The sequence below is a fragment of the Dendronephthya gigantea genome, unplaced genomic scaffold, assembly GCF_004324835.1.
Source record: "Dendronephthya gigantea isolate DGI-Jeju-01 unplaced genomic scaffold, DenGig_1.0 000112F, whole genome shotgun sequence".
Lineage (NCBI taxonomy): Eukaryota > Metazoa > Cnidaria > Anthozoa > Malacalcyonacea > Nephtheidae > Dendronephthya > Dendronephthya gigantea.
The window spans coordinates 606,163-625,195 of NW_021163122.1; the positions used below are offsets into that span (position 1 = coordinate 606,163).

Consider the following 19,033-nt stretch of genomic DNA (forward strand, 5'->3'; position numbering starts at 1 on the left):
CTTTCTCAGCACGAGAAATAAATTCCATATTTCCAAGCATCCATGTATTTTTCTGTTTATTATATAAAGCGTATAGTTTTTACAAAAACAATATATATCCATTTTCATCAACTTCAAATGCTTTATTTAATAAATATTAACGTGTTTCAACTGAAAAAAAACAAATTTAAAACGAGAAACCTTTCAATGGCAATGCATGCAAAACTTAAAAGTAGGTTACATGGCATTTTATAATTCATGCTATTTATGCAACAGATTATTCAGAAAGTTTGAAAATATACTTAGGTTTCTTGGCTGCTATCACTACTTTCTAAAGGACAGAGTCTACGATATTTTCTCTTCGGACTTTCAGCTATTAAAGTTTGGCTATTTGACGCTGTAGAGCTTGCAACGTGTATGTTGAAAGTACCACCAGTAATATAATTACCTCTGAACATCGATAAAGTTTCTGTTTCATTGTTTTGCTTCCCTGCCTCAAGGACTAATGCCCTTGAGTACGTGTCATTCGTCGTTTGTGACAAGGTTCGTGACGGCGACGGAGTGTCTGCAGACAACAACGATGAAATGGCTTCTTGTTGCTCTTCACGTAAACAGCTATAATTGTTTATAGATTGAAGATTTTTGTGGCCTGTCACTTGAGCAATATGTGTTGGTGGCACGTTATGATCCTGAAGTTTTTGGACAAGGGTTTTTCTTGCGCTGTGGTTGGTAATACGCTTATTAGCCCCAATCTCTGCCTTTGCAGCACAATTTTTCATCAAAGTATTAAGTTTGTTTACACCCATTATCTGTGCTTTAAACCAGGGTTTGCAGTCTTCGAGTGATGTTTCGTGGGAACGACAATGGTTTACACTTAAGTAAAATGGCGAGTTTGGTGATAGGGTTTGTTCTGGTCGTTTACTTCGATATAGTTGTAGGCAAAACCGGATTCGCTCCGGTCCAACGGCTTTGTTTTCAAACATTTTTGGTTTTACTGCTCTTCGATTTGCAGGATTATCACCTGGTCTAGTTTTTGTTTGCCTCTCTACAGAGTATTCGAGGTATTCTTTGCCATTTAGGTCGGTTTTTAATTCAATATCTCCCCATTTCAAATCTCGTTGTTCCTTGCCTCCTCTCAAACCAAAGTGCAAACAATTGTTGAACCAGAGAATGTTAACGAGGGCTTCTGCTGAATGAATTCCCATAACTTTCGAAGTAAACAGTGCAGTTATCTCGTCATCAGTAAGTGGAGCAGCTTTTGCGGTTTGTTCCCTTTACCAAGTCTTTTTAATTGCTTCTGTTTTGACTTCAAAACATCTCGAGTATTCGCAAAACCTTGACCATTGATAACTGACTCGCTGTATCTAAATTTTTTAAGGTATCTGTCCACAGAAGCTATGAAACCTCGCAAAGTTGTTGGTTCATATTCTTCACCAGACTTTTTTCGGACTGATACAAGGAATTTAGATAAATATCGATCTAAATTTGGCGGAGGAATCTCTTCAATGGGTCTAGTTCTCCCTCATTCGCAAGAAAAAGTTTAACGAGCCCAACATCACTTGCCGTTTTTTTCTTCGTATTTGTATTTGCTTCTGTGTCCACAAAACATTGAATGTCGTCCTCACTGTGAGGTACAAAGCGATTCGATGCCATACTTTAAAAATTTTAAGTGAAATTGTACATCAAAAAGAACAACCAGTTTACAGAAGATGAAAAACAAAAATACAAAACTCGAAAATAGTCAAAATTGTCAAAATACATGCTTCCACTTCTTGCGATTGCTTGCATACTAATCAGATTTTTCCCACTATCAACAAGCTACGTGATTGGTTGAAAAGCAATAATTTTCACATGTAAAATTATCATAAATAATCTCACATGTGAAATTATCAGTTTTATCAGTGCTCGAAATCTCTATAAAGCACTACACTTTATATAATAAATATATATTAATATATATATATATATATATATATATAATATATTATATATATGAAGGTGTTTTGGTTGCCATGCCTGGTATTATTGTGAATGTTCTGTTAAAAAGAATGACTTCTTCAGGCATAAAATAATATATATTTACTCCAAACGTTTCGCCGGTTAGGGCTTCTTCAGTGGAGAATAAAATTTACAATGATTGATGGTGATAGGTCTTATATGTACATGTAGTCTCTGATTAAAATTATGATAATTACATATTATTGTCTAAAAAATTACTATGCTAAGTATCCTACCTAAAAAATGTGTGTATATATATATATATATATATAATTGTGTATAAGATATGTAAAAAAGCTATAAAAGAGTTTATAATGGTTCTTAATTACTATATTGTTAAAATTCTGCCAATACAACCATTCATTAAATCATCCTTGTGTCTCCGTATTTCTATTGCCTCAATGCACTTGCGCTCATTTTCCTGTGCAAAATTGTTATGTATAATGTTCCATTCGATATCTTCGATTACAGGTTTCTGATTCTTTCTCTTATGGGACATCAAATGTTTGTATATAGTTTGTTGTCTCATTGTTAAATGTTCTTTGATACGTGAGCCTATTGTTCTACCTGTTTCTCCTACGTATTTTAAATTACAATGTGAGCACGTAATTTCATATACTACATTCTTATTAAGACATCTATATATATATATATATATATATATATATATATATATATATATATATATATATATATATATATAAATGTTTAATCTAAAAATATTGTCATCGCTACACGGTGTTTCACGCTCAAGGCGATCATCAGGCGAATGGATAGATGTATATTTTAACCACGAACGCTACTCTGGAGAAACGGAGCTTTCGAAGTACGTTTTCCAGATGTGGACGCCATCTTGAATATATCAAACTTGAAAACGTCCGCCGACGTTTTCAAGCCGACGTTTTCAAGTTTAGCGATGCGCAGAAAAGATGCACACGCTATGGCACTGCTCCTTTAATTCTTACAATGAATTTATTTAGTTATCACTACTCAGAATTTCACGATTGTCTCGATCTTCAGGCGATTAAATTCAGTTCGTGATATTGGTTTGCGTGATCAATTGATCAACCGTAAGCTGATGCACACTGACAATTATTGCTTGCGCGTGCGTTTAAAATTCCAAGCATAAAATCTCTCGCGATTCCGAAGAATATGCTAATCGGCTTTCATTAGATAACGTTTTTTCTCGATGCAGAGATTACAACGCCTTCCACCAGGTTTGTAAGAATAAGCATGTCGCAGTACTGACCATTTCAATTCGAATTCCATACCGTCCTTTTTCAACCCCGGGATGTATTTTGAGAGTTCTGTTTCTTTTTCATATTTCTCATTGTTAATCAATTTCTTGTGGTTACGGTATCTTTCCTTGAACGTATTTGCCGTCATACCTATGTATTCCTTAGTTTGCCCGTCGACTGATGCCACCCTTGCCTTATACAGTACACAATATTTTAAGGGAATTCTTCCGGGTTCCTGCAGTTGCAAGTATCTTAAGTTGGAGCGGTTACAAGTTTAATCCCCCGTTTAGCAAATCAGTGAAGACAAACATCGCTCGGATATTCCTGCAACTTATCGATAAACACTTCCCATCTAAAAGTAGTTTGCAAAAATTATTCAACCGAAATGCAGTTAAAGTTAGCTACAGCTGTATGCCCAAATTTAAAAACATAATATCTCGTCATAACAAGCAAGTTTTATCAAAACCCGTAACTGCTCCAAACTCGAAATAATTGATTATTTCTCGTTCTCCCAAACTCCCACGCGTGTTTCTATTTAACAATTAGACAACGAGTCCGAGTTGTCTACGAGCGAATAGTGAACGAAGGCGAAGCCTGAGTTGATTATTCGCTCATAGACAACGAAGGCGAGTTGTCTAATTGTTTTAGTATACACCCTGCACCTAGATATATTAATTTCGAGAAAATAATCGATACACCGCAATTACTTCGAAAAAAAATTTAATTAATTCAATTTTATACGGTCGCGCGAGCGAATTTCTCCCAAACGTTAACCACCACGAATAGACAATGGTTGAGTAGCCAATCAGAATGTAGGATTTGTAATAGACAATAGTCGGGTGTATACTAAAACTGTATAGAAACACGGAAAATGTTTTCTATCTCTTAATTACTTACCATCTGGTAAAATAAGCTGACAGTCTTTACCATCACCTTCAAATTTCGAAGGACACTTCCCGCACTTCAACCTCTCGCCTGTTACCGAACAATTTACCCCACGAAAACATGGCAGGTTATCGCATGGGCTAATTTCGCACAACAGCCCCGTATACGGTTTCACACAACCACATTTGAAACTTGCGAAATCAGCACGCACTGTTGACACATTTTTCTTCCCTTGGCATTTACCTTTAAAAAACATTAAAGCGGAAGTCAATTTCGTATGCAAACAAAAATGTTTGTTTACATTTGGTGTCTGAATATCTAACACTATTTAGCTTCGTTATAAATATGAATTAGAGTTTATTCGTAACGTTTCGTTTTTAACTTAAGACATCTGCAGAAAAATGATATAAAATTACATAAGATTTGAAATCTTATGTAATTTTATATCATTTAGTTTATCATTATATCATTTAAACTAATTTTATATAATTTAGTCCGAAGATGTCTTAAGTTAAAAACGAAACGTTACAAATAAATTATTTTAAATTCATAATTGTTTGATGGCATTCTTAAATGTTATATATTGGGTTGTTATATTTATTATAAGAATTTTTTTTGGCAAATCTCTAGTTATTACATTGCGGTTTTCACTAAAATCAACGGTTTAGATATGCTCGGTAAAAGTGTACTTTTGAATCACTTTTGAGCAAATTGCCCACGAGTTGTAAAGCATCAAAAATGTTTTTCAACGTGGAATGGATGATCTTATTGCAAAACTAGACAAAGTGGGTCGGGAGAACATGTTATGTATACATGTTTATCACACGCATTGTCTTACCTCCATTCTGGCACAAACACGGTAAGGCGACAATTTCGATTGTATGAACGCTGCTTGCAAGCCTTTCACCATCTGTTACTCGTAATGAAAATCTTCCAGTTCTATTCACAAAAATTCTAACAATTTTTTTCTCCATATCTTTTGATATACCAACTGTTGCATTCGGCAGACATTCGTACTTCCATTTATATCCTTCAGGGTCAGTAGCATTAATCGATAGTTGGAATTCGCTCTTTTCGAAAGCGTAGAAACGACCAGGCATAGTGATATACGGAGCTCGATTGGCTGTATAAAACGAAAAATGCATTTTTTTATAATTATTTATTCCACATTATATTATACCTAACAACCAACTTTTCCAATCACAGAGCATGCTTTATACCATATGCTGACCATGATATTTTTCAGCGAATACTATATGCCTCAAACAGCTCCTACCGTGTAAGGTTCGGTATAATATAGCTAGCGGTCTCGTGACTAAAATGGCATGCGCTGATTGGCTCTTTGCTGGTCTGGAATCCCCCAGTATTGGACCGTTGCCGTAGTAACGGTCCAACTCTCATATATTTGAACAAAAACAAGCTTGCACTTTTATTTTTGACGCGAAAAATATCGACGGAGTATGGACGATGAGAGCATTATTTGGTACATGTGAATATTATATATTTATTCATCTTTGATTTTTGTTTATATTACTGCATCATTCTTATTTAACGAGTAAAAAACAAAGTTTTGGAAGCCACTGAACAGTGCTTGCTTGGCGACTAACTGGCGAAAGAGCCGGCAAGAATGCTGCAGCGCATTGTATAAATAAATAAACTAAATACTGTATGCCGTATAATAAATCCCTTATTAACCGAATACGTTCGGTCCGTACTGGAAAAATATCAGACCTTGGTCTTTTATGTACGGACCTCGCTATCGCTTCGGTCTGTACTGTCAAGACCTCGGCCTGATATTTTTCTAGTACGGACCTCAAATTCGGTTAATAAGTGGTATATATTGATCCTGTATTCATAATATATGAATGCTGATTTTTTAAAACAATAAATGTAAGTAGAATTAACCCTCTCCCAAAATAGCGGCAAAATCACGCACCGTGGGATGTCGGAAAAGCGGAAAGTGCATTGCACCGGCATCGCAAAAGCGTAGGTTCGATTCCTCTCGGAGGACCTATAGTTGACTCGTTTTTTCATTAACTGTTCTGGTATAAATTTGAAGTGTGTATAATTCCACTCGAAATTACGACCCTTTAAAACCTCTAGAATATCTATTATATGTAGAAGTTTATATTAGACGTAGGAGATCATGAGCAGCTGCTCAATGAGATCTTTCAGGGCCATGCAGGTCCAAACTCTTACATATAATAGATATTGTTAAGTTTAAAAAGTAATGTCTGTTACATGCTTATAACTGCTCATGAGATGAGGATATGCCCATAACTGCTCATAAAACTGCATTGATGCTCGAAAACAAGGCATTTCCACACTTCTGGTGCGGAAATGGGATGAGCTGCCAATTTTGTGGAAGATACTTTAGCCGCGGTTACAATCAACGCAGACACGAGCAGGGATACTGTCCACTACGAGAACAAGAGAGAAACATGTTTAAAGCAGAATCGGACAGACAAGAAAAAGATTTCCAAGATGTCTCGACCATTTCCATCCAGCAATAAGGAAGTTCGACGACGTCTCAGAATGTGAAGAAGAAATGGATCCCTGGATACTGCTATAATAGAACAAGCAAAACAAAGAAGTAACACAGCTTTCGAGAAAATGAAAGAACTCCTTATAAACAGTGGTTTCGACGAGCACCTTGCAAAAGAGAAAGCTTACTTGAATGTTATGCCCAAACTCCAGAAATAATTAGAAAATACCTACGTACTTTTGTGGAAGAGACAACTAAAGAAAGTTCCAGTACATCAGAAAATAATGCACACAAAAGATACGCTTATTAGAAATGACAATTTTGAACAAGAGGAAGCCATTGAAGCTGCAGTTGCAGCGAGAGAGAGATTTTCTAATTTAGAGGGCTTTTAAACGACCACCAGATTGAAGATGTGGAGGAAAATAAAGGCAGTGATGATGATGATGGCGATGATGAAAATTATAATTTAAACTTAGTCAAATGGTTTACTAAACCTTTCTTAAGGAAACCATGGTAAACGAGCAAAAAGCGATAAAAGGATTTACAAGAATTTATTTTTTATTGCTGTAACTATAATTGCGAGACAAATAAATTTTAAATGTCTGCAATTTTCTTCTTCCCCACCGCTAGTTCATACATTAATTTTCATTTTATCGACAAAATTTTTCAATGGGCCTGTCTCATTGGGCAGATGAGCATCTGCTCATGAGCAGTTACGAGCATGTGCTCATCTGCTCATCGCACAAAATTTGAAACCGATATTCCATCAACTATATTAAGTACATGTTGAAACAATAAGAGGACAGTTCCCAAGTCACGAAAAGAGACATCACAAAGCATACATAATAATATTGAAATTAAAAATGAACGCTTAAAATAAACAATCTTGATTATACATTTAAAATAATGGCGTTTGCATCGAAAGGAAGTGTTGCATTAGTAACTTGAGTAAAATATTATCTTCCTGAATCTCTTAGTGTGTGTTGGGAAGTTGACAGTTGTTCACTAATTAGTGACATTATATAAAAGCGTAAATTGAACTTTTAACTATAGAACGTTTATATAGCAGACATTGCCAAATAAGCGCGAGTAATGTGATCAAGGAAAAACAACAGCTGATTGACAACATAAGTATGGGAGTGAGACCAGAGTGAGGGCAGAGTAGCGCGAGACAGCGCAGAGAGTAGAGGAACAACCTGTGAAGAGATATCGCGAATAAAAAACCTTAAAAACCAAAATATGTGAGTAATAATTAGAGATCAGGAGAAGCATTTCCTGATACTGTGGCACACGCAACGCAACCATCTGAGGATCTTGTAAAACAATTAAAAGCAAAAGCAGATCTCCTTCGACTAACTAACGAAGAAACAAGGGAGATAATTACTAAAGCCAAGATTAACCTACCAGAGCGTGAACGGTAAACGCTAAACGATAAACTACAAGAAGTACATAATTTGAAGATAGGAATTCAAGAAATCAAGCTTGGCGAGGGAATTACATCTGATGAGGTACGAGCATGGACCGAAGGAATAAAATCGAACAACATTATACATATCGAGAATGCGATCTCCGAGTTGTAGACCGTCGCCGAGACTACGAAAAAGAATGAACTGCGGGAGAGAGAATGAACAGTACCAGAAAATGAAAAGGTTGAACGAGAACGAATCGCGTAAATCCAACGCAAGGTTTCCGAAGCTGCAAATTACAAAGTTCGACGGCACTTACGCAGATTGGTTACGGTTTGGGAAACATTTCGAAGCCGAAATCAAGGCAGCAGAAATCCTAGCAGAGAAAAAGTTCAATCACCTAAAGGAATTAGTAACTCCAAAGGTGAGGATCGCAATTCAAGGGTTACCGTACACAACCGAGGGCTACGAAAGAGCCTGAAATATACTGCAAACAAGGTATGGGAAATCTAGCGAGATAGTAAATAGCTATGTGCAAAATATCAATTTTACGAGAAACTAAAGCTAAATGACGTAAATGGTTATGTCCGAGCCACGATCGACAACTAGAAGGCATTAGAGTGGACCTTGTTCGTATGGACGATGATTTGCAGGAGTAGAAATTCCCCCAACTTGTAAAAGCTTTAGAAAAATGGACGGTGCTCAACCCACCACAAATGGAACGCTACCATTCGAGCATCTGTGATATTCGTGTAAATAACGGAATTGACAACTCAAGTTCCTTGTTGATCGCCTCAAGCACTGGGAATGGGATTGTAATTGTTGACGTTAAAAACCGCAATTACCTGTGGCCAAATTTCCACATTTGAGTGAAGTCCAAATGCAAGACAACGACAAAAAACCGGAACCTCCAGTGCACCTAATCCTGGGTGCAAGCGAATATGCCCGAATTCAGACCGAGACTAAACCCCACACTGGACGTCCCAATAAGCATGCAGGTAGCCGAGCTCACGAAATTTCCAATTGGGATGGACAATCCTCACCCCCGGCAAAGAAAGCATGAGCGATTGCGTAGACTAGACAGGCTTAGGCTAGAGGACTCTGTAACCGGTGACCAGGGCATGGTGTACGAAGAGTTCAAGAAGCAACTGACAAGAAATCCGGAGGGCTGGTATGAGACTCGCCTTCCTTTGAAGGGAAATCACCCCCGACTACCAAACAATAAGGCGGGCAGCCTAAGTCGACTTGACAAACCTAATACGCAAACTGAAGAAGTAAGCTTCGTTAGAGCAATATAATTAAACTTAAATATATTTATTTAAGATTAAGATTTATTAGAAGTACCAATTTCGCAGTCAAAGACTCAAAGACTGAATTACATTGGTTAACAAGATTAAAATGTTACTCTACAATAAAATATAGTTAAAATTACATGATAAGAATAGCGTGTCTGTTATGGTTTACTCTTACTATTTACAAATATTAAAAGCTCCACTTCCAGCAAAATTAAAAAAACTGTTGGCAAATTTGTCAGTTCTACACTTAGGGATTAAGAGTTTATCATTACCACTGTGAAGAGAGTAAGATGTACTATAACAAACAGTTCGTGAAAAACCGTGTCAGGAAAATCCAGGAAAGAGCTGCATCGAATGGCGGCACGTTACATCAGGTGATAATCCAGCCAATCTTGGCAGACAAGGCGGTAACGTACATCAATCTGAGAGTCTTTGGTGGCAAGGCCCCAGCTGGTTGCTCGATCATAAAAAAATGGCCACCCAACATCACTACCAGTAGTGATACCAGTGAGACACAAAGCGGAAACAAAAGCGGCGGTAAAAGGGATATTCGCGGTGACAGTTCCATTGGAAGACGATTTTAAACCAACTCCTGCAAAAGCATGATTACTAGAAAACGTTCCGAATAACAGCGAGAATGAGCCGTTTCGCGAACAAGATAAAGAACAGTCGTGAAAACAAGATAGTTGGACCCTTAACAACCAAGGAGATGAGTCGACAAGTTGAATTTTGGGAAAAAGAGTCTAACAACGCCCAACAACGGCTGAACTTGAAGAAAAACGCGAAAGGCCTCTACGAGTGTGAAGGCAGAATACCAGGACATTATCCTGTGTATCTACCCGGTAACGAACTACTCACCGAAAAGTTAATCTCAAATATCCAACCAAAAAGAAACACGAAGCAAAATCTTACATAATATTATACGCGTGCAGTCTAACCCAAGCAGTTCACGTCGAACTAATCCCGAGTCAAGAAACAAACGAGTTCCTATAAAGCTTGAAACGTCTTATCGGCAGACGAGGGCGGCTGCAGAAGATCTATTTCGACGATGGGAAGACGTTTGTGGCAGCAGGAAACTGGCTCAAACAATTAATCAGAGATCAATGACTACGCGACTGGCTCGCGAAATACGAGATTAAATGGCAATTTAACACGAGTAGAGCACCATGGTGGAGTGGTCAGTTTGATAATCTAGTAAAGAGCGCAATTTACAAAGCTGGCGGGAGTACTTACCTGGGATGCGTTACAAGAACTTTTGCTTGATGTCGAAGTCGCATTAAACAACAGACCCCTCAGCTACGTCGAGGACGATATACACATGACGATACTGACACCAAATTTCCTGATGTTCCATCGACCAAATCTACTCCCGATACAAGATTACCGAGATATCGAAGAAGCAGATTTGAGAAAGACCGCGAAGCGCATCGAAAATACAAGGATATGATGTGGAGAAGATGGACGAACGAGTACGTGAGAGAGTTGCGAGAAATACACAATCTCAAACACCACAACAAGAGATTTTCGTTCAACTTGGGTGACGTGGTAATAATCAGAGCCGAGGAACGCAACCGAAACAAGTGGAAATTAGTTATCGTGGAGGACCTGATTGCCAGACGCGACGGAGTTCTTCGTGTAGCGAAGCTCCGAGCGGGTAAAAGCCACCTAGAACGTTCCATACAACACCTGTACCCATCACAACTCTCGTGCGATATAACGAAGCAAGCGAAGAAAGAAAAACAGAGATATGGATCGTCGTCTGGATCCATCTGTGGGAGAATTTAGACTGAAACGAGACGCCGCAGCAGCTGCAGCGATACGAATACGAGAAAGATGAAGAGTAACAGTAAGGAAAAATGAACAAAGACCAAAGGCCAAGGGACGTTTTTGAGGCCGAGGGAAATATTTCTCTATACGGACCGACTAAACTGGTAAATAATATATTTATTTATTTTTTTTTTTTCTTGCGGTACGAATTCATATTTTAGCGTTTCCTGCAATCTGATTGGCTACGCGAGCGGTCCGCGCTAGATTTAAAACCACAGAGCCAACGCTAAAATATGAATTCGGACCGCAAGAAAAAAATAATCTATTATTTATCAGTTTAGTCTGTCCGTATAGGGAAATATTTTCCTCGGTCTCAAAAACGTCCCTCGGGCTTTGGTCTCGGACTGTTTTTGAGACCTTGGGAAATAATTCCCTATACGGACCTCCAATCTGGCAAAAGGTGCTAGGAAAGTAACGCATGGGGTTCGGCAGGTGGGTTTGAGTTTAATCACACCTGCTCTTGATCACATGCAGAGCAACTACACAGAGGTAGAACTCGAGGCAAATCGTCTCCCCCTGCTTTTAATGCGCATGCGCTAGGAAGGAAAAGTCGATTTTTTAGCAGAAGAAATGCAATTTTAAAGCCAAGGATCTTTTGCTCTTTGTTTTTTGGGCAAATTTTATTTATCCATCCGACATTGCTCTTTTTGGATTAAAAATGAATGGAAATTAAAACGGGAAAAAACGGGAAATACAATCACGAGAAGTGCGAATTTCACAAGAAGCTTTTAAAAAGCTTCTTGTGAAATTCGCACTTCTGCTTTTACTTCTAGAATTGCCAGGTAAAAATTCAAAGTTTGGTATTTCATCTAAAAAATATAACTCTATATTTCGCCACCATGCAGTGTAGAAATAACATTTTTTTCTAGATGGCAAAAAAACATTCTCAAAGTTAACTTTTGAGCAAATGACATATCAAAAAATTGAATTCTACCGTTCAAGATAGCAAGTTAGATGGCTATTATTTTACAACATATACGTAGTTTACTGATATTTGTCATAAATCATTTTTATAAAACATTTATCATTTTTACATCAAACATTTTTTGATGTAAGGGTGTTCAATCCATTCGCAAAAAGCCACCTAAACCAGAAACTGGATGCCGCCTTCACAAGCAATGAGAAAGAGAAGAAACGACACTACAACCAGCGGATGATAGAAGTAGAACACGGTTCCTTTAGCCCTCTTGTTTTCTCCGCATATGGAGGACTTGGCAGGGAAGCTGACAGATTCATGACAGAGCTGGCCCAGAAGCTCGCGGAGCGAAAGAACATAACTTATAGTGCAACTATTCATTGGCTGAGAGCTGAACTATCTTTTAATCTCCTCAAATCAGCGGTCATGTGCTTAAGAGGTTCAAGACGTTCTAAACATGAACTGTTTATAGATCCAAATGGCGCTGAAATTTCTAACGCCATTAGTCAAATGAAGTAGGCGTTTTTTTCTTGTTGTTGTTTTTTTTTGTTTTTTTTTAATCTCAAACCAAAGGTTCTATATACATATTTTAAATATTTTTTATCAACATATTGTAAACAACTTTTATTATTTTAGAATTGTAAATATTATCTATAACTTTTTATGTAAAAGGGAAGGTTAGGACACATCCGTGTCATGTTATAGTTTCAGAGCACAAAATATTTATAGTTTTGATTAAATATATTCACATTCAAAAATTAAAAAATAGCTTTCAATCTTTTCATAGAAGCCACACAGAATTGCATAACTTTAGATTATAGGATGAAAATTTACTTGCACGTCCTTCGTGAATATTTAACACAATCATGTATGAAAAATTAATGTCTGTTAGCATTTACCATTTGTGTGTGAAGTTGGATTCATACTCATGTAAAAAGTATTTTATGTATATAGGTAAAAGTTGCATTTGTTTATTGTAAATCATTTGAATTCAAGTTCAAGATTCGAATAAATAGTTTTTGTTATATTTATGGCAAAATGAATTATTTTCAAAAAAATTTATTCGCGTATTTTGAATTTTAGATATAACACATCAATCATGCTTGACAGCTGTTTTTCAATCAGCTTAGATGTTTTCTGGATGGAAAAATAACTGCCTAATTTGATTAAAATGGATTTACTTACCAATGCAGCTGCCATTGGGATCTGTATTTGTGCAATTAGGTACCTTCGAACCTACGAAATTTTTTTTACATCAAGTAAGAATTAAACATGATTTTAAATAGTTTGGTCAAACGGGGTGACATTTTGTGGGGAGTTTGGGGACAGAACAAAAGCTCTTCGTTGCCTGTCCAAACACCTAGGGTCTATAGGCTTTTTGCGCCGAGGCGTTTTCCAAAAAACTATGGTATATAGAGGTTCCAAAAGAGATTCCATGTGCCGTACAGTACTGTCCAGAAATAATCTAAAAAAATTGCGGTTAACCTAGGTCAAACCTCGGTCTAATCGCGTTTGAACCGAGGTCTGAGCGAGGTCGAACCGCGGTGAGACGGAGATTAATCCTCGGCCTAACTCGGTCTGACAGACATTTTTTCGATATGATTATTGTGTTGTCGTTCTCAGCTGTTTATACCATTCTGTTCGGAAGCGAACGGCATGCAACCAATAAATCTATGTGGAAAAACGAAAATTTGCAGTAACCGGTTTAGTTGCCTTCGCGAAGGGATTAAATTTATGCCACTGGTGCGTGCATGAAATCAGAGGGCTATACTTTACAGAAGTTGCCTGTCGTGGTTTCGCAAGCTAGAAGAAGGTTAGAAGTATAAGGACAAGCTCATAAAGCTTACCCTCGAATGGCCATCTTTTAGTTTTAGAAAAACTCGTCGTAAAGCTAGTAAATCGAACTTTTATAAAGCCTTGCGGTCGCCTATGCCGCTGACCAGTCAACTTTGCGCAAAAGATAGCCAACTTTACGGAGCTATTGCGAGCAAACTAAATGAAAAAACTCTTTATTGGTGCCCTATCTGACAGCTGCAGTGAAAACGCAGCCCTACCAGCCATACCCCCTTAGGCACCTAGCCCAATACAACACCTTAAACCATGCAATGTAGCTAAGTGTTTAGAGTCATTGTGGGGCCAGAAAACAAAAGATGATGATATTTAAATATGATTATTTCAGCAACAGTGTAGCTAAATAAATCAGGAAATTTCATCGTGCAAATGCATGAGAGAAAAGGAAATTTAAGATGTTGAATGAACAACAATTTAATTACTCGCCAATTTTAAGAGCCAATGAGGTCGCTGCTTCGAAAACCGGTGCTAGGCAAAAGACATCCCGCATGGTTACGGCGGAAAAATTCATGGCAACACGAAAAGTATCGCTAAATTTTTCGTATTTCTATAGAGTTGTTTTCAACAAGAAAATGTACTGGGGAGCAATTAAAAGCATCAAATTTTATTGTTATGATGTTTTTTGTGAGATATGTTTCATATTTTCAATGTTTTTTGTCGATAGTTTTCTAGGTGTACGTCGTTAATTTATATTTAGTTGCCAACCTTATCTTATTATAATACAAATACAGCAATTGGTGTTCACGTCACAGACCGCGATATTAAACTGGATGGACGCTTTAGATTAAAAAACAAATACCTTGGGCACATGCCTTGGGCTACCTAGGGTTTGGCATTTATCGTGCAGAAAGGCGACGAGACATGGCAATGGCGACATAATTGATGAAATGTCAAGGGACACAAAAATGAAAAAATGGCACTACTTCACATGGCACTACTTCAAAACCCATCGAAAATTGGTTGAATAATTCTTTAGTCCACTAAAATCGTGCTAAAGTACAGTATTTGGATGGTGCTTGCGACGGACGGCGAAAAACGGCGATCAAATTTGCAAAATATGGCTGAAATCGTGTTATGGCGGGGGGTATTAAAGTGAAATGAAATATGTCGTATCGCAACAAAACATTGTTATTTCCTAGGAAATTTGTAATAAATATATTAAAATAAGCATTTTTTTTTCATCATATGGCAAAAATTTTTAGAAAATAGGGAAAATTAGACTTTGCCAGGTGAATCTGTAATTTTATGCATAATTAGCAGTTGACCTGGAATAGTAAACATTCATTTTCTTGTAAAATATGAAACTTAGGCTAATTTCACCCTGCAGTGACCACCCCTAAAAGCAACCATTCTGAGCCATATAAACAATTCAGAAAGATTGTAGCTTTGATAATTCAGGATTTGGAGCTATGTTGACTATGCCGTTTCTGGGTGTGGTCATTTTCAGGACTTTCGTCCCGGATTCACATTTAGGCACATATGCCATGTTGACTGCCATGGTCATTTTACCCTAAGACAGTTGAGATAATCTGTCCTAAATGAAATGCATACAAACTCCTTTACAGGTCCTAGACTATTACAAAACGAAGGATTTCTTCCGAGAATTTTAACTTTAAACTTAAAAAGTATGTCGAGAGGACCTCACAAAAAATACGAATATGATACTATTCAACTTTTATGTTTCTAGACAGATGAAAACACATTTCTCGCCAATCAATCGTGTACTAAAAATGTTATATTTTAAATTGCCTTAATTATTAAATAAAGGTCACATTCTGTATAACATTCTATAAAGTATTGTGTACAGCATGTTCTATAGAATATATTATTGGATATTTAATGCGAATGTACAATAGAATATTCTACAGGATCTGTAAATTCTATAGAATATGGCAATGGAATATGCTATTATTGCTATAGGATTATTAGGATAAGAAGTCCTATAGAATATTCTATAGGATCTGTAAATTCTATAGAATATGGCAATGGGATATGCTATAGGATACGAAGTCCTATAGAATATTCTATAGGATTTAGAATATACTATAGCATATTCATATGGGAACAAGGCTTTGACTTACCAACAAAATTTAAATTTTAATATAGTCACATTGTGTTTCGTTCATCAGAAGTGTATCTCATGGTACAATTCCCATTGCTTCTGGCAGGGATAACTTAACAAGGACCACAGGGCAGGTTTTGGATTTGGGGGACTAGTGAATGCTAAATGTGTGAACCTTAATTTTGTAAGAGTGGGCAATGGTACACTTTGCCAGGAAATTCTGAAATCTGAACCCTCTAAAGAAACCAGAAATGCAATTAAATTCACTAGTTGCAGTTTAAAATGTATCATAAAATGCCTATAAAACACTAGAAAAACGTAGCTAATGTATCTAAAACAAGCCAGTTTGAAAAGACTTCAAATAGTGCTAATTATAATGCTGCAAAATTCAAGTACAACAGATATTCCTCCCCCTCTTTAATCTAACATGGAGGTTTGAAGGGTGTGTTTACTGTGTTAGCAATTGAGAGGGTTAAATTTGTGCTTAGATGTACAGTTAACAAAATATAAGGAGTTATAATTGTGTATATACTAGTATAGGAAAAATAAAGATCTTGTTCTCCAGTTAGGAGTAGGTATATTGTTGTATACCATTTTGTAATAATATTGACAGCTTATCAAGCAACCCACATTCAAGCAGATAGGCCGGCTTTTCTCAAAGATTTGTAAAATTGTTAAACTGGACATTTAGTACCCAAAAATGGAATAATTAAACTAAAGAAAGTAAAATCTGAATGAGTTTGCATACAAGTGCTTGCAAAATGCAAACCTTGTGTGACTGTATTCGTACTTTTGTTATGAGCGATTCTCATTACTGGCATGAACTTCCTGTTTTAGTATGTTTATTAAGTTGCTGTACAACACGGCTTTATAGAAGATTAAAATTAAACTTTATTTAGACTGTACTAATCTTCGAAAACATATAATTAGACATTTAATTAAATGAAGTGAGCATATCGAATTAATATAAACGCGAACTGCGAACAGTATGGACATTTACATATAATACAGTATAATAAAGGCAAAAATTCATAGACATATGTATCGTAATTTACCTGCACAATACGCAAAAACACATCTTTTAGGATCCTTTAGCTGGTATATGTAGTATCCACTACAATTACGAACATGTATTCTGAGGGAATAACCGCAACCAAATGGATAAACGTGCGGCAAATTTGCACATACTTTCCTTGCAACAATGCCATCGTCGATAATTGGATGGGTGCCATTCATCCACATAGGAATAAAAGTTCCACAACTTCCGACCTTTGGGTTCGTCGTAGGCATTTTTCCGTCACTGTCCATAGAAAATCGATACCAAGCGTTGTTCTCCAACAGCTGTCTATCGCAAAGATTCGCTTTAGAATTATTTGACACGTAGCCTGTGCTTCGACGTAGATCGTTTATGATTTTGTAGTGTGTCCCATAACAATTACTCGAGATTGATTCGCTACGATAAACAAGAAGTAGAACACTCACGGAATATAGTATCTGAGAACAAATCGAATCCATATCTATGTAGTTTTGTTGTTGATATAAAGCGTAATTTTTATGAATTCCTGGTCATATGAGACCCTGCTTCGATGCTTCGTTTCTTTCGTGTAGATACTGTAATATGACTTACTGTATATATCAGCCTTCAGTTGATTTGCATAATAAATGTTTGAAAATAATAGAAAAATGGGGACATGGATGCAACGTATGAGACGGAATAAAAGCAGATTTTAGACCTGTTCTAAACAACAAAATCTGTGTCTTTTAAACGAAAATTTTATAAAACGCATTGTTTATAGCACCGGACAATTTCAAAGAATTGTAATATTATTAGGATGAACCCACGCGTGTCGTACATAAGTCATAATGTGGTTTGCCAATTGCCATTACGTCCGCATCGACCGAGCGGACGAATCGATGTTTGGAATCGATGTAACGGCAAACAGCTTTTGGAGTACTCGCAGGGGTTGGGAGAAAACGCGGAAACGGAATACGGAACGGAATGCGAAAGCGGATTCCGCAAATGGGGATAAAACGCGGATTCCGCAAATGGGGATAAAACCAGCCTCGTACCCAGGCGCTTTAATAGTAAAAATAATGTTGCATTCAGTTACTGTATAGAGGTCAGCTGAAAAAAACGCGAACGCGCGTGGGTGCTTGGGGTGGTTTTGCCAAATTTAGCGCCTGGCAGAAAATAAATTCAACATGGAAACAATCAAATGAATTATACAATATAATACAATACAATATAATTATATACTATGATTACTTGAATTAGATCCAGATTTTTACAGATACACCGGTTTTTAAAAATGTTATAGATTGATTAATATTGAACATTTCATGTTACAAATTATATCCGATAAGTATCACGTATAGATTCAATTTACTTTTAAATTCAAGTTGTTGCCATATCGCGTTGAATTCATCATCGGATTATTAAACCTGTGAATAAAGGAATATGAGTTTATCTCAGTTTATGTCATGAACAGAAACCTCTTAATATGTTGTAAATGCGCTCGCTTTTCCCAATAGTAATATGTAAATACGGCAGGCGATTATTCGAGTACTCTACGAATATAGTATCGTATTTCACCACACTCTCACCGCACTTACTTGTTTCAGGTATGGGAAAAATTGATCTCGACGCTCAGTATAATTCGTTTTCTTCTTCCTCCATCCGTCCCCACTCTACCCCCTAAATCACCAATACTAAAGACCCATACCTCGTAACTAACCCACATCTTAACCCCACATCTCAATGACTACGTTATACATGTGTAGCTAAACACCGCGGAAAAATGTCTGCGCACGCGCTGAAGTATCAAAATATGATGGTAAATCTAAATATCAACTTTTGGAACAAAACATGCCCATTATTTGATAAAATATAAGTTAAGAAAAGGCAAAAATACACAAGACGGCCAGACAGAACATAAATTAAAAGCCTTCTAGCATTTAGAGTATCGAACGAACTGGAATTCACGGTAAATTTTCCTTTTTTTCGGGGTGGCTTTAGGGTATTTTTCGAAAACAAAAGTTTAAACCTAAAAGTTAAGAAAACCCGCGGAAAGTTAAGCTTTCTAATCTATTT

General features: G+C 36.8%; 1 protein-coding gene across 2 annotated transcripts in view; it reads right to left on the reverse strand.

The window, feature by feature from the left end:
• Window positions 1–17,646, reverse strand: part of LOC114535176 — a 43,700-nt gene extending 26,054 nt beyond the window's left edge. The window contains exons 1-5 of one of the 2 annotated variants that reach the window (XM_028556557.1): window positions 17,570–17,646; window positions 16,998–17,395; window positions 13,215–13,265; window positions 4,939–5,223; window positions 4,113–4,343 (exon numbers count right to left, since the gene is read on the reverse strand). In XM_028556557.1, the coding sequence (XP_028412358.1) occupies window positions 4,113–4,343; window positions 4,939–5,223; window positions 13,215–13,265; window positions 16,998–17,250 (820 nt within the window). In that variant the 5' untranslated portion in view covers window positions 17,251–17,395; window positions 17,570–17,646. The other variant, XM_028556556.1, reaches the window with a different exon arrangement.
• Window positions 17,647–19,033: the final 1,387 nt, after the last annotated feature.